Below are 14,054 nucleotides of genomic sequence, written 5' to 3' on the forward strand. Positions count from 1 at the left end.
TTGAGCAAGCATAACAATGGTGATTTAGGTGCTAAATCAGTAGAAACCAAAAAGGGGAGAAAGATAAAGAGAAAACTCACCTAGATAGATTTCATTTGAAAGAGCAACTCGTGTCCATCAAACTTGTAGTTCCAAATTTTGCAAAATTTTCGGTAGATCGTCGGAGATTTTAATCAGAGTAATGGAGAAAGAAATTTCTTCTCTGGGAACTTGGGTAAAGAAGGAAGGTGGGAGAATAATAAAATAAGAAAGCAAGGGTAAAAAAATGTTGCTTTCTATTTCTTTTTCGGTCCAATTCTCAATTCCAGACTCCCTTTGGAATTGAGAAAAGGGGAAAAGTGAGCTATTCTGTTTCTTCAATTTCGAGTCGTTTTATTTCTTTTCGGCAGGAATAAGGCTTCAATTTTCTTCAATTCTCTTGTTCCAGTGCTACCAAACAGGCCCATAGAGATTATGTTGGACGGTTTGAATTGACTGTTTGAACTTTGGAAAACCATGTTGTAATCCCTTCTCTTGAAACATATATGTGAAAGTTATATGATTTCTTGGTTACTACTAACTATGCATGGATCAGTTAAAAAGACAATCAAACACACATAACCACTCGTTAATTATGAATACGGTGAAATTTTGTAAAAGCTTCCTATTAATGAACTTTCACGATTCATATTTTTTGAGCTCATACAGTACAATTTTTTTTTTCATATATTTATGTGCAATTTAATAATGATATATAAGTATTGACCCATAAACTTATGAATTTATACTTACCACATACTATATATGCTATAAATGAATTATAATAATATATATGTACAAAATTTGATGTAACATTTTGAATTAGTACAAGTCAAATAATTTTGCTTGTATTTGATAGTATTTTAAGAATGAATATTTGCACCTTTTTATTGCATGTGCGACTTGAATCGAGACACAACATATTAAGAAAACATACTAACAGAGAGAGACCCGCATAATTATAAAAAAATAGTGTAAATTTTCAGAAAATAACGTTCGGATAATTAAATAAATTAATAAATAAAGGTAAATCAAGTTGAGAGGATAATATACGGATTGTGTACAAAACATTGGTTTTAAGCGTATTTCATAGATATTGTGTAAGATTTGAAATCACAATTAAAATAATCTGAAATTATCGTTCCTTGCACGATTATACAAGCGTCTGACAACAACTAGAGTCAATGAAGTAAAAAAATGATCTATTTGCCGGATACAACCAAAACAGAGGAGAGACGGTTCTATCCTCTCTTTTTTTCCTTCTGTGTGCGTGGAAGGAGTATATAACAGAAGAATTAATCTCAAAGAAAGTGTAAAGTATTTATAATGAGGAGGGTTCAAATATCTATTTATTATATCTTTATTTTTTTTTTAAATTAAAATTTAAAATTTAAAAGTCAAAATAAAATTATTAGATATGATCAACATCATTTTATACATGCACATGTAAAAACTTATAACATTTTAACTTTATTTTGGTTATCATCGAGAGCTTATAAAAACGTATTAATATGGATAATTTTTAGACATTGATTTTTCAAATTATTGATTCACATAAATAAGAAATCGCAATGTGTGATTTTTTATGAGCACATAGAGAAAATAACATAGATCACATTTAACGGTTTTATTTTGACGTTTATGATTTAAATTTTGAATTATTAATGCTTTTTAAAAATAAAGATACAATGGAGCACAAAAAATGAAGAAATTTTAACACTCTTCATTTATAAATTGATTATAAATATAATTATAACGGTTGGAAGAGATGCCAACTAATTACAGGTTGTCATGGGCTGATGCGAAAAGGTGCCAAGCAATATAATTGGATAAGATCGATCTGATTTCCAACAACAATAATTATAATAATAAAAATTAATCTGAAAATATATTTAAGAAATTATTAGTCAAATAAATTTTATAATTAGAATATTGAGTTTTCAAATTAAAGTTTTGACTTTCAACAAAAAATATATTTTATTTTAAAAATAATTAGAGAATTTTGTCCCATACTTCAAAATTTTAGTCCACTCTATTGTCAATGCTGACTTGGCCGGCCCGTAGCTATGTGCTATGGACATATATATATATATACAGTGTGCTGCAAATGAACTTAGTTTGTTAATTGGTATTGCAACATCAAATTTGTATGAGCTATCATGAATCATACATTTGGGGGAAAAAAAATACTATATGAAAGGTAGAGAAGAAGAAGGAATGGATATAGAAAGGGTTGTTTAAAATTCAATTGTTGTATACTTTTTAATCTAACAGATTTAGTGCAGTAGTGCTAATTATGTCTCTTTATAAAAGATGTAGGTTTAATTTTCAAAAATAATCTATAAAAAGATTTTGGAATGTATTAGAATTCAATAAAATAAAAATAAAAATCAGGCAACATCGACAAATCGTTCACTACCCTACCTTATATGTCTTATTAATGTGACTGACTCATAATCCTTATCCTTCCGTTTTTATATTAATTCAGATAAATACAGAATAAAAAAAATATATAATAAAATATTCCTTGTGGCTATCGCACTAGTAATTAGTGTAGATCTACTAGATTTTCCCAGTCTAAAGTTAATAAAATAGAGAGGCTTATTTTGGAAGGTTATAATCAGTTAAGCACCAGTACATACTATTATATTAGAATAATTATTTCTGTACCCGCGCTACAGTATCCGCACTATACCCGCGCTACAGTACCGTGTTACAGTATCCGGACTTAGAAAAATAATGTATTATGGTTCCCACTAATTATATTGTGTCCACTAATTATTATTCTAAAAAGATATTATATAGTCTCAACTAATTATTATTCTAAAATTCCAGCAGCACCCTTTTTCTATGGTCCCCACTAATCATATGGTTCCCCTTTCAAAGTCCCGGCACTAATTCAGCGTCAACCTTTCTCTAACAAAAATAGTTGATCTCATAAAAATAAATACTTCAGTGTATAGATATAAATACTTTCAATACTTAGATATTAATACTTTGTGTGTCATATGTAAAAAATACTTGGATATTTATACCTTCGTAGATATAAGTACTTAGAAGATAAGATATTAGCACTTAAAAATGTAAGATGTTAATACTTTGATGCGTAACTTGTTATGATAATATATTTTCGAGTTCTCCAATCATTCCCGCGTCAACTTTCCTCTAATAAACATAGTTGACCTCATATGTATAAATACTTCAGTGTATAAGTATAAATACCTTCAATATTTAGATATTAATACTTTCAGTGTCATATGTAAAAAATACTTGCAAGTGTAGGTATAAATACTTGTACGGCGAGGTATAAACACTTGCGTGACGACGAGCCTAAAAGTATGTCATTATGGATCTCATTTAAAAAAGAAAATTGCATAAATATTAATACTTTAGAAAAAAAATTAAATTGTGGAGTTTTTGTAGTTCCCGTAGGAAGTTATATTTATGCATTTAATTTTTGGTGGTCCCCAAGTACTGTAGCGCGGGTACAGTGTGGGTACTGTAGCACGGGTATTGTTATCTTGGCGCTACATAATCCACACAATAAATAATTGTTCACATTATAAGTATAAATACTTCTGTACATAGATATAAATACTTCCGTTCATAGGTATTAACTAGTATCATTCCCGTGCGTTGCAACGGAATACATTATAAGAGAAAAAAAAATTCATACAAAATAACATATTTTCATGAAAAATAGACTAATAAAAATAATTATTTAATAATAAAAGAATATGCTAACGTATTCTCATACAAATAAAAGATGCAAGAGATGCATGTAGATATCTGAAGAGGAGAAACAAGGAAACAAAGAAAAAAATCGCTAAAAGCCAGATAACTTGTTATCAAATATCCTGATATGTATAGAAACAAAATTGATAACATTTCTAAATTTTTCACGGCAATAACTATAGAAACATAGAAGAGAAATAAGGAATGAAAGAAATAAGAAAACATAATTATATTGCTAAATTGGAGAGGAAGAAATAAGGAGTGAATGAAATAAGGAAATATATTATATTGCTAAATTTTAGAGTTTATTTAATTTTAATTGTAATGCATCATGTGGCGGTACGTGTGGCGAGTATAATTTTAGTTAAATTTAGACTTCTACACATTATTCAGATGCATTTAATCATTTAATTTAGACTTCTACACTTTAGGAAAAAAAAAATCCGAATTGTGCAATTTTTGTAATTCCCACAAGAAGTTATATTTTAACATTTAATTTTCGGTGGTCCCCCTGCGTGTACAGTGCAGGTACTGTTATCAGCTCCCATTATATTATCTGTTGTAGCTTAACAATATTTTAGTTTTTATTTTCGATGCTTCAGATTGTTTTTGATAGTTAACAAAAGTTTAAATACTATCTTAATCATTCTTTTATGTTTAACTCTGATTTGAAGCAGTGGCGGAGCCACTATTGTTCAAGATCGGACATTTACTCTATCTTGGATTTTGAAATGTTTTTATAAACTTATATGAGTGAGTCTATGGTATTATGCATATCACGGGTTGTTACCGTGCTACGGCTTTATATTCGAGTTTTCAAATCCTAACGGTCGATCCGAACCGTTCATCTTGTTCTCCATATTAATATGTGTTTGGAGACCAAATTTTACCATTTTTGAAAAAAAATTTACTATTTTTTTAGATATTTAGAAAATCACTTGATCTGAAAATTCTGGACCATCCAAAAACAGTGATTTTCAATAAATCTAAAAAAATAGTAAAAAAAATTTCAAAAAATGTAAAATTTGGTCTCCAAACACATATTAATATGGAGAACAAGATGAACGGTTCGGATCGACCGTTAGGATTTGAAAACTCGAATATAAAGCCGTATCACGGTAACAACCCGTGATATGCATAATACCATAGACTCACTCAACTTATATTGTATTGAATTGTTGTTCTACTTTGAAAATGTTTTTGTCATATCATGTGAAGTTCAAAATTTTCAACCCATGATGCAATTTGTACTTTAATTTAACCTTAATAGCCCTTACTAAGAATTTAAAAAAATATATATATATATACTTAATTTTTATGAAACTTGAATTGTTAATATTTTTTGTCTATTTTTGATTTAAATTCCGACTACACCACTTATTTGAAGTAATTAATGTTCAGCGATTATTTTTCTCAAAAATTAAAAAAATAAGTATCTGCGACACAATATATAATTCGTTTATCTAAAAAGCACGTTTATGTTAAGCGATTGCTGACACGGAATCAATAGTTATTATCACTCTTTATTTATAATAATATATCATATTCCACTATTCCTATCCGTTACAGGTCATCAGGTCATGCAACTCATCCGTGTTTCCTGTTTTCTCAGAGAATTCATATCCTCTCCGTTTTAATTGAGCAAAATATCCTCCGTTTTAATACTACTACGTACGACATTAGCAAGTACAGTTTTAATGTGTTATTACTAAATATGATGAGCACTATCAGTGAAAAACTGAAATTCAATCTCGTGCTTTGCTAATGATATTAAGGTATTTGGTTTTTAATAAAAAATTGCAATAAATTATTGATTTATTCGGAATCTTTTAATAGCTTATAATTAAGTTGCCTCATCAAATGACAAAATTTACATTGAAAAATTCAAATTGAATTCTTCTTAGTTATATTTTACAATTCAAATTGAATTCTTCTTAATTATAATTTTACTCTCATCTCAATTAATAATATCATATTAGCACGCAACATTGTTAATTTCCAGTACAAAAATGCAAGTTCAGAACATTTCTTTTCTTACCAGTATACAATTACCAAATTAAATTTTTACCTCAATATGATGATCAAATTAGAAATACAGATTATAATTATGAAGATTAGATATTAACTTGCATACGAACATGCTTATATTACATAAAAGTTACAACATGTATGCATATTATTAGCAGAAAAAGGAGGAATTTTGAACCCAATTTCCTCTACCTAGATCTGCCAGTGCAAAACAGAATAGGCATGACAGTGGACTCCTGGAGAGAACCAGTACAGTTCAAACTGGAGATGGAATAACAAGAGAACTATTTCAAGTTTTCAACCCAACACAACACGCTACATCAAGGACAATACAGAAGAAATAGACGCGTTATAAATCAAAAAAGAAATATGATCCACCACCAAATATCAACCTTGTGACAACTGACAAGTTCCTCTCTCTTTCAATCCATCTCTTTATATACCCCCATAACCAGACCCATTTCCTCTCTCGTTTTCTCTTTGCCTAAAACAGTGAACGTAGTGCTCTTTGATCCTCGTTCTTTCTTTCTTTCTAAGCTTTGTTATTATCACTAATGGCGCTTCAGTTTCAAGGCCTGAAATCTCCGTTAGACTGTATTCTTTTTGGTAAGTTATTGTCCTTCAAATATATATAATTCTTCTATCAATTGTTATTCAGTACCAGTATCAAGGATTTATTTAATTAAATGTTGCTTATTTGAACACTGAAACAGATCTTGATGACACTCTGTATCCAGCAGAAACTGGTATTTCACATGCCACCAAGAAAAACATTGATGGTAGTTATCTTACCTCAACTACTAGTAATTAAACCATGATAATTTTTCTACTTAATTTGCTTAACTTTAGTTTGATCTTCTACTTCTAAACTAATTTTCAGAGTTCCTTGCAATTAAATGCGATATATCAGCCGAGAGAGCTAGCTCTCTTCGGGTAGAACTCTTTCGCAAGTATGGGAGCTCACTGGCTGGCTTAATTGTACATACATTTCTTTACCAGAATATGATAAATTAATTACTGTCTGATAAGAAGATATCTTTTTGCATTTACTTAACTGATCAGGAATTATTTTTCATTTGTGGTTATTAGGCACTTGGTTATGATGTGCACCCTGATGAGTATCACAGGTTAGTGGAAGCTAGAACTTATTGAGCAATCAGTTATATTATTTAGACTGGATCTTTAATAAACAACTTTTGATTGCAGCTATGTGCATGGGCGGTTGCCATATGATCGGATTGCATCAGACCCACATCTTGAACAACTACTAGATAGCATCCCACAACGAAAAATTGTAAGTTCAAGACCCAATACCAATTTTGGAGTTTTTCATACAGATGCACGAATATAAGGTGATTAATACCAGCAGAAATATTGAGTGATTGATACCGGTACCAGAATTAGATGGCTGATACCAGTAATAATGCAATTATGCCTACAAATATGACAAACAACATTTAATTAAAAATACATGCAAACTACCCTTAATCTTCGACCTATCTTTCTTCAAGAACGAGTGACAACAAAGGGTACTTTTGGTATTTTCAAACATAATATTGATGTTCTCCAATATTCCATAGTCATTGTTTTTTCTTTGGTACCATGTTAACCCTTTTCATCAAATTTATTAGAGCAAAAATGTCTAAAGCTAATTATTGTGTTGGTTTCTTTCAGCTGTTCACTAATTCTGATAGACAACATGTCACCAGAGCATTAGCCAGACTTGGCATTCAAGAGGCTTGCTTTGATCAAATAATATGCTTTGAGACTATGAATCCACATCTATTTGAGGAAACAAAAGATGCCATTTCTACTTCATCAGAGGTTGTTCTAAAACCATCTGCTAAGGCAGTTGAGTTAGCTGTGTGCATTGCTGGTTTTGATCCACAGAGGATGGTATGTTACCAAACTCCGTTTATGAGGTCCCACTAAAATATAGAGAAAATAAAAGTACAATGCACCATAAATGTATATTAACAAAAGAAGCAATAATTGCAACACCAATATATAGTTAAATACAAAAAAATAGGACAGTACTATTTGAATACAATTTATTCTATGAAGTTTAGTTTAAGTTATAATATTTTGGTTCAGCTATTCGGCAATGGCTTCACGAAGTAATTCAAATTGCTCTTTATTGTGGCTATTCTGAACAGGAATTGACATTACATCCTTTTTATTTTCTTTCTTTGAGTCAGCTATTTCTAGATGATAGTGAGAGAAACATGGCCATGGGGAAAGCTGTTGGCTTAAAGACTGCTTTGGTAACATTTTTTTTTATTTAACAAATATTCGGTTTTAATCTTCTTAAGATAAGTGCCTTTAGTTATTCATATTTCATCAGCTTTTCTGAAGCTGAACCTTCTAGAAAACTATTATACCTAAAAACCATTTAAGGCCACACATATAAAATAGTGAAATGTCACAATACATGAAACATCATTCTGAAATCGATGTTGATTCTAATTGAGGCTGTTGGCCTTCTAATGCCACAAATGAATGATGTAACACAAAACCAACTTATCAACATCATGGCCTAAGCCGTCTCTATCATCGGTTGGGTTCAGATTCCATATGAAGTATAAGTTGCAAAAGTTTGTGTAACGGGTCAGCTTGAGACCAAGAAATATGTAATTATTCCCGCAACAAGACCTTGCGACAGAATTTTCTGTACATCAAGCGAAAACTTTTCGGTTTCACAAACGATTACAAAATGGCAACTTTATAACCACTTTTCTCTATTTGTTAGATAAAAAATAGATGAAATTTTTTTAATTTAACATCGCTGAGGAAGTTCAACTAATAACATAAAAGGAGATACAAATTGATCCTCTGTAAAAGTCAGTGGATTGCCTTTTTCAGTAAATTGGGTGTAATTGGGTACACATACAAACCTTCACTCTTTTTTCTCAAGTGGAAACCAATTAAAGCTCCTAACATTTTTTCTTTCATTTAAGGTTGGAAAAAGGCTTAAAACAAAAGACACTGATTACGCGCTTGAAAACATCCATAACCTCACCAAAGAAGTACCAGAGATATGGAGCCTGAATAGGAAAGCAAAAGAAGAAGGGATAGAACCAAAGAGATCTGATTTGGATGCCATGAGATCACCAACTCCAGTAGAGGCCTAAATAAAATATATCAAAGGATAACTTTTGTGACTACGAGTCTATAATAAGCTGACTCAGGGGCCATGGCTTGTTGGTGTAAGGTCTTTTTCAAACCTTAGTTGACATATAGACATGCCAAACATGCCACCTCTTGTGGATATTGTGTAGATGGCAACATTGGTGTTTGTTTCTGTGTTTTGTATATTATTATTTTTTTTTTTTGTGACAAAGATGGACGGTCCCTTTTGTGGCTGTGAAATAAATAAAGTTTATGGCCAATTATTATGTTGCAACATGTGGGATGATGGTAGAGAGGAAGCATCTAGTTAGGTCGTTGTTAATTGCTTTATTAGCTCATAATCTCTTTTTTTAATTGATGTTTTGGTTGGTTGTTGAGCACTTACGGAAAACAACTGGCATAATATACGCATTACATCCCAGGTCACACCTAATTTCTTTATATCATATCTCTTCATATGTTTATCATTTTTGTCATCATATTTCATGATTTTAATTATGTCCTTCTTGCACATTATTTGTTAAAATTTATTTTATTTTTTATTTATCATATGATCCAGAAAGCAGTTCGTATTCTCATGACAGGATTTGATAAAAAAAAATTGATAGTTCATGAAGGAACTATTCCATGCTAAAATATAACAAAAAAAAATCTAACAAAAAGAGGTTGAAGACTGTTATAAAACAGACTAAATTTATTTTTACTGCCAATTTTATTAAATAGGAGCCCATTGCTCCGTTTGATGTTCAGATCAAATGGTTCTTGTTATATGTTTGGCATTTCTAGGTTCAGTGTGTAATTTTGGATACAACCATGATTAATATTCCTATGACAGGATCTCAAAAAATTAAAAAAAATTAAAATGAAAAGAAAGGAGAAACGTTGGTGACATAATTTGGCTAAGGACAGTTTGTACTCTTAATGCGCCCGATTAGTGCAGTACCTATTTTAATAGGAGCTCATAGTTTGTAACTCCATAAACACATCTCTGTTATATCTACTTCATAGTTCATTGGGCATATGTTGTACCATGCCGTTCTAAATTTACGGGGTTGCAAATTTTTGTTATTGTGGTTGTTTCATCCGCGCACAAAATTTTATTAGAGAATGCTATTGACCCCCGAAAAGATTTTGATTTGGCTGCTAATCCAAGATTAAGAACTAATATCAAGAGATTGGACAAATCAGAACATAGAAATTATAAGAGAACCCTATGCCTTTAATTTCCACTTGTTCCTATATGTACACTACAACAAAAAATTGACAATGTTGCCAAATTCATGCTATGGATTAAGCGCTGTATGATTGTTCTTGCACTTGCAAAGAAATAAAAGGAGAGTGGATCAATTGTCAGTATTCTCCTTACCATATGTATCTTCCTTCCCATCGCTAACTCTTCTTCTTCTCTCTGCTATCATTTCAGAATATGCCTACAAATAGAATAAATTAACGACATTGGTGAAGTATATTTTCAAGCTCAGTACTGAGTATTGAAGTAATTTATTGTTTGTGGCCCGACCCTTAAGCTATTGTGATTGTTGCAGTTAGGCCCTTGGACATTTTTATGTTCCATGCCCTTGAACCTCCAAGTCATAAAAACAGTGTCACATTAGCGTGCCATCATCACATCATCATTCGCATTTGCCCCATCAGTATCTAAAGGAGGGGCTTGATTGAACCAAATTGAATAGTTGAGGGACCAATTGGACCAAAAAAGAGTTCTGTGCTAACAAAATCAAGTCTGGGATGTAGGGATCTATTTTCCTTCTTGGAAAAGTTTCTGGGAGTTGAATATTGTAAAATGCAAAAGTTGACATATTGATTGCTAAGGTGATGACAAACCATTGGGAAACAGTAACTGACTGATTAGTCAGATTGTACCTAGCCAAATTTAGTTCTCAGCTGCTAATGGTATGGCAGCAGGAGTTTGTTATTAACAGTCGAGAAGAAAAAATTGGATCGCTTAATTATGGACAGACAAAAAATTTCCCCCTTCTACCACCGAGGTTATTGAGAACTAGAGAATGGCTTTTTTAAATTCAATAGACATAACTAATGTAAGATTATATACTAGCATTGACTCAAGCTGCTAGTTGCAAGAGACAGCCGGTGTTAGTCGACAATTTGAGGTAAACATATCTATTTTCGAGAGCTTGTCTGTCAGGAGCTACCCAAAATGCTGGGGTGCATGCACTTGGGTTGGCTTGGAAGGTTAGGGGTCGGGTCTAAATTGTCAAATACTAAAAAAGAAGGATATTGGGTTGTCCTTAATCCATCATAATCCATAAAGGTAGCGATTCAAAATACCATTGTAACCCTTAACACTATGTTTGGTTCACACGAGGTGAAAGGGAAGCGAGGTAAAGAGCTGGAGGGGAGGGAACCTTTCTCTTGTTTGGTTCATCTTGTTCACTTCCGTTACACCCCAATTTGGAGATGAACAAAATATAAATTTGAGAAGGCTCAAAGAGTAACACCCATAAACATTACCCTCCTAATATATTTTTAATCAAACAATAATCAATCATGACATTTTCTTTCCCTTCCCTTCCCTCCCTTCCTCTACTCTCCATCCAAACAAGGTGTTACGGATAAACTGATATAAACCCATTATGCAGTCAAATCCACTAGCAACTGAAATTTTGGGCTGGTGAATGTGAGATTGTGACAAACAAATAATATCAGTCCAATCTTGATTGTTGTCATTGAGGATGACATGTATATTTCTCTAAATTTTTGAACACCAGAGAAAGTTAAATGTTCCATTATAGTAATTCTGATTTTTTTTTTTTAAAAAAAAGGTGCAGTAATGCATCAACAAATGTAAGGCTTCATGGTTCATCCAATATAATGAAAGAATCTGAATCCAATAACAATTATAAAGAAGTATATGGATAGGAAATGTACCTTAGGATAGGCGTATAAAAAAATGTACCACCATGCTGATATTAGAGCAAAGGTCGCACTGCTTAGTAGTATAGAATGCAGAATTAACCAGCTACATGCAGTTACACTCAGTCCGGTAAGAAGTATTGTCCAAGGTTGACACCTAAGAAAAGAACATTAAAAGAAGTTACCTCAAGATAGTTAATCCAACCAGAAGTGATAAGTATATCATAAAGCTTGGCCGACAAAACAATGCACTGTTGACAAAATGGTTATGGAAAATCCATAACAAACAGGGCAGGTATTGGGCGGATGCGGTCCGGCTTTTGTATGGCACAACAGATGCTTCCAACATAGGAATCCAGCCCAATTTGTCATTCTTTATACGGGATCTGTCCTCACTGACACTACTGTACTTTGTGTCACTTCAATACAATACTCAGAGGGGGGCCTTATCTTGGCAATGGAGCAAGGACAGCCTATTTACTTGTTCATCAGCAAACCAATTAATGCCCGACAGAGGGGTCAACTTCCGATACTATCAGGCATTGTGGAAGCTCAAAGTTCCCACCAAGGTAAAAATCTTTGTTTGGTTGCTATTACAGAACAAGCTCATGACGCAGGAGGTGCTCATCACCAGAGGGTGCAATGTCAATCAGGGATGTGTGCTATGCAATAATGGTGCGATTGAAACGAGAGATCACATGATGTAGGGGTGTAATTACGCATCTAGATTCTGGATAGATATACTGGCACACTTCAACCTCGGACGACCGCATGGAGACACAATACACGAGGTTTGGTGGAACCACAGGATCACCCTTGGACCGCTGTCAAGAGTACAATGGGATATGACTTGGGCCGCAAGCACATGGACAATCTGGCAAGAATGGAATAGGAGAATATTTACCGGAGCAACCAAGATGGTACCTATACTAATTAATGATGCGGCCATCGAAATACATAACTGGATGCGGTGTGGATAAGCTGCCAACAACCATCATGTGCATAAAATTTGGAGGAGATCATGCCAGCATATACAGCTCACTGATAGCTGTGCTATTTGCTCAATTGTGCATTGTAATTAGGGGTTACTTTACCAGGGGAGGTGTATAGCATTAGGACTTTGTAAATATACATTTTTATTAATACAATTGTTAGTGGCATCAAACCATCTAACCTTCAAAAAAAGAAGTGATAATACAATTAATCGCCATGCAATATAACTATGGCCCAGTGGCTCTAAATATTTCTTACAAATGATCATCAATCAAAACTACTATCAATACCTTTCTTATTTCTATCCTTTTATTTTATTTTCTTTTCTTATCTTTGTTGCTTTTTGTGAAGACGATATGGTAATAACATCAAATTGAAAAAAACTCAATTGCAAGTAAGATAATATCAAACATATTTAATTGATTTAATTCACCAGGCCGGCAATTATATTAAGTAATATTAAAGACATTACAACTACTGGGCAACATTTTGGTGAAATAAGGTGGCATATCTTTACAAGTAATTGGCCATATGACCAGAACAAATTAAAATTAATTAATTTTGTGTGTAAAATACATTGGCATACTTAACAAAAGAGAAGCTTAATTTGGTTAACTGACCAGGCGGGTTTAGTGTCCCAGACAGAATCATACTCAAGCGAGAGATAATTGAGGTATCCATCCATGTCATCTACTACTCCATTTTCGTCAAAGAACAGAGATTCACCGCCGCCCCCTGGTCTCTTCGCCTCTTTACTGGCCCTGACGGTCACCGGGTATTTCCAGCGCGAGAGAAGAGTCAGACGAGGAGGACAAGGAGAGCTTAGGTAGGGGTGGACTGGAGAGGCAAGGATAGAATTGGAATGGAGGGAAACCAGAGGAAGGGAAAGAGAGAGTGCCCCCATTTGTGTTTTCCTTTTCTCTGGGACTGACTTCGGTTTTGCTGGAAATTGCAATTGCTATTTGCTACCTTCGTTATCGTCTTCGGGAAGACTTTTACTGTCCATAACTGACCAGTGGTCCCGCTCGTTGGTCCCACTATTCAGTAGCAAAGTTTGTGGCCTCAATGCAGTATCGGAGTATAATGAGATTTGAGTCGTCAGTTTTAATCATGCACGAATCTCAAAACGTATCCCTTGCATTACAGTATTACTTTTTGAGTTTTGGCAAAGCTGGACAGTATTCTCGGAGGATTTGCTGTATAAATGCCTACTGTATGTGTTTATAGCGGCTCAATTTGACAGAGACTTTTGCCCAAAA

At 33.0% G+C, this 14,054-nt stretch overlaps 2 protein-coding genes across 2 annotated transcripts; one reads left to right on the top strand and one right to left on the bottom strand.

Annotated features, from left to right (window-relative positions):
* Positions 1 to 6,118: 6,118 nt before the first annotated feature.
* LOC144551300 (uncharacterized protein C24B11.05-like) lies at positions 6,119 to 9,170 on the top strand. The gene is made up of 8 exons (XM_078299217.1): positions 6,119 to 6,387; positions 6,495 to 6,560; positions 6,662 to 6,759; positions 6,871 to 6,908; positions 6,988 to 7,075; positions 7,456 to 7,677; positions 7,980 to 8,045; positions 8,739 to 9,170. Exons 1-8 carry the CDS (start codon positions 6,336 to 6,338, stop codon positions 8,910 to 8,912), a joined length of 804 nt encoding a protein of 267 aa, XP_078155343.1. The 5' UTR covers positions 6,119 to 6,335; the 3' UTR covers positions 8,913 to 9,170.
* Positions 9,171 to 10,092: 922 nt separating this feature from the next.
* On the bottom strand, positions 10,093 to 13,771 carry LOC144551301 (spindle pole body-associated protein). Its single transcript, XM_078299218.1, has 3 exons — positions 13,416 to 13,771; positions 11,818 to 11,959; positions 10,093 to 10,340 (listed from the first exon to the last, which is right to left on the bottom strand). The coding sequence occupies exons 1-3, from the start codon at positions 13,697 to 13,699 to the stop codon at positions 10,254 to 10,256; spliced, it is 513 nt and encodes a 170-aa protein (XP_078155344.1). The 5' UTR covers positions 13,700 to 13,771; the 3' UTR covers positions 10,093 to 10,253.
* Positions 13,772 to 14,054: the final 283 nt, after the last annotated feature.

This window comes from Carex rostrata, chromosome 3 (assembly GCF_964058835.1).
Source record: "Carex rostrata chromosome 3, lpCarRost1.2, whole genome shotgun sequence".
Lineage (NCBI taxonomy): Eukaryota > Viridiplantae > Streptophyta > Magnoliopsida > Poales > Cyperaceae > Carex > Carex rostrata.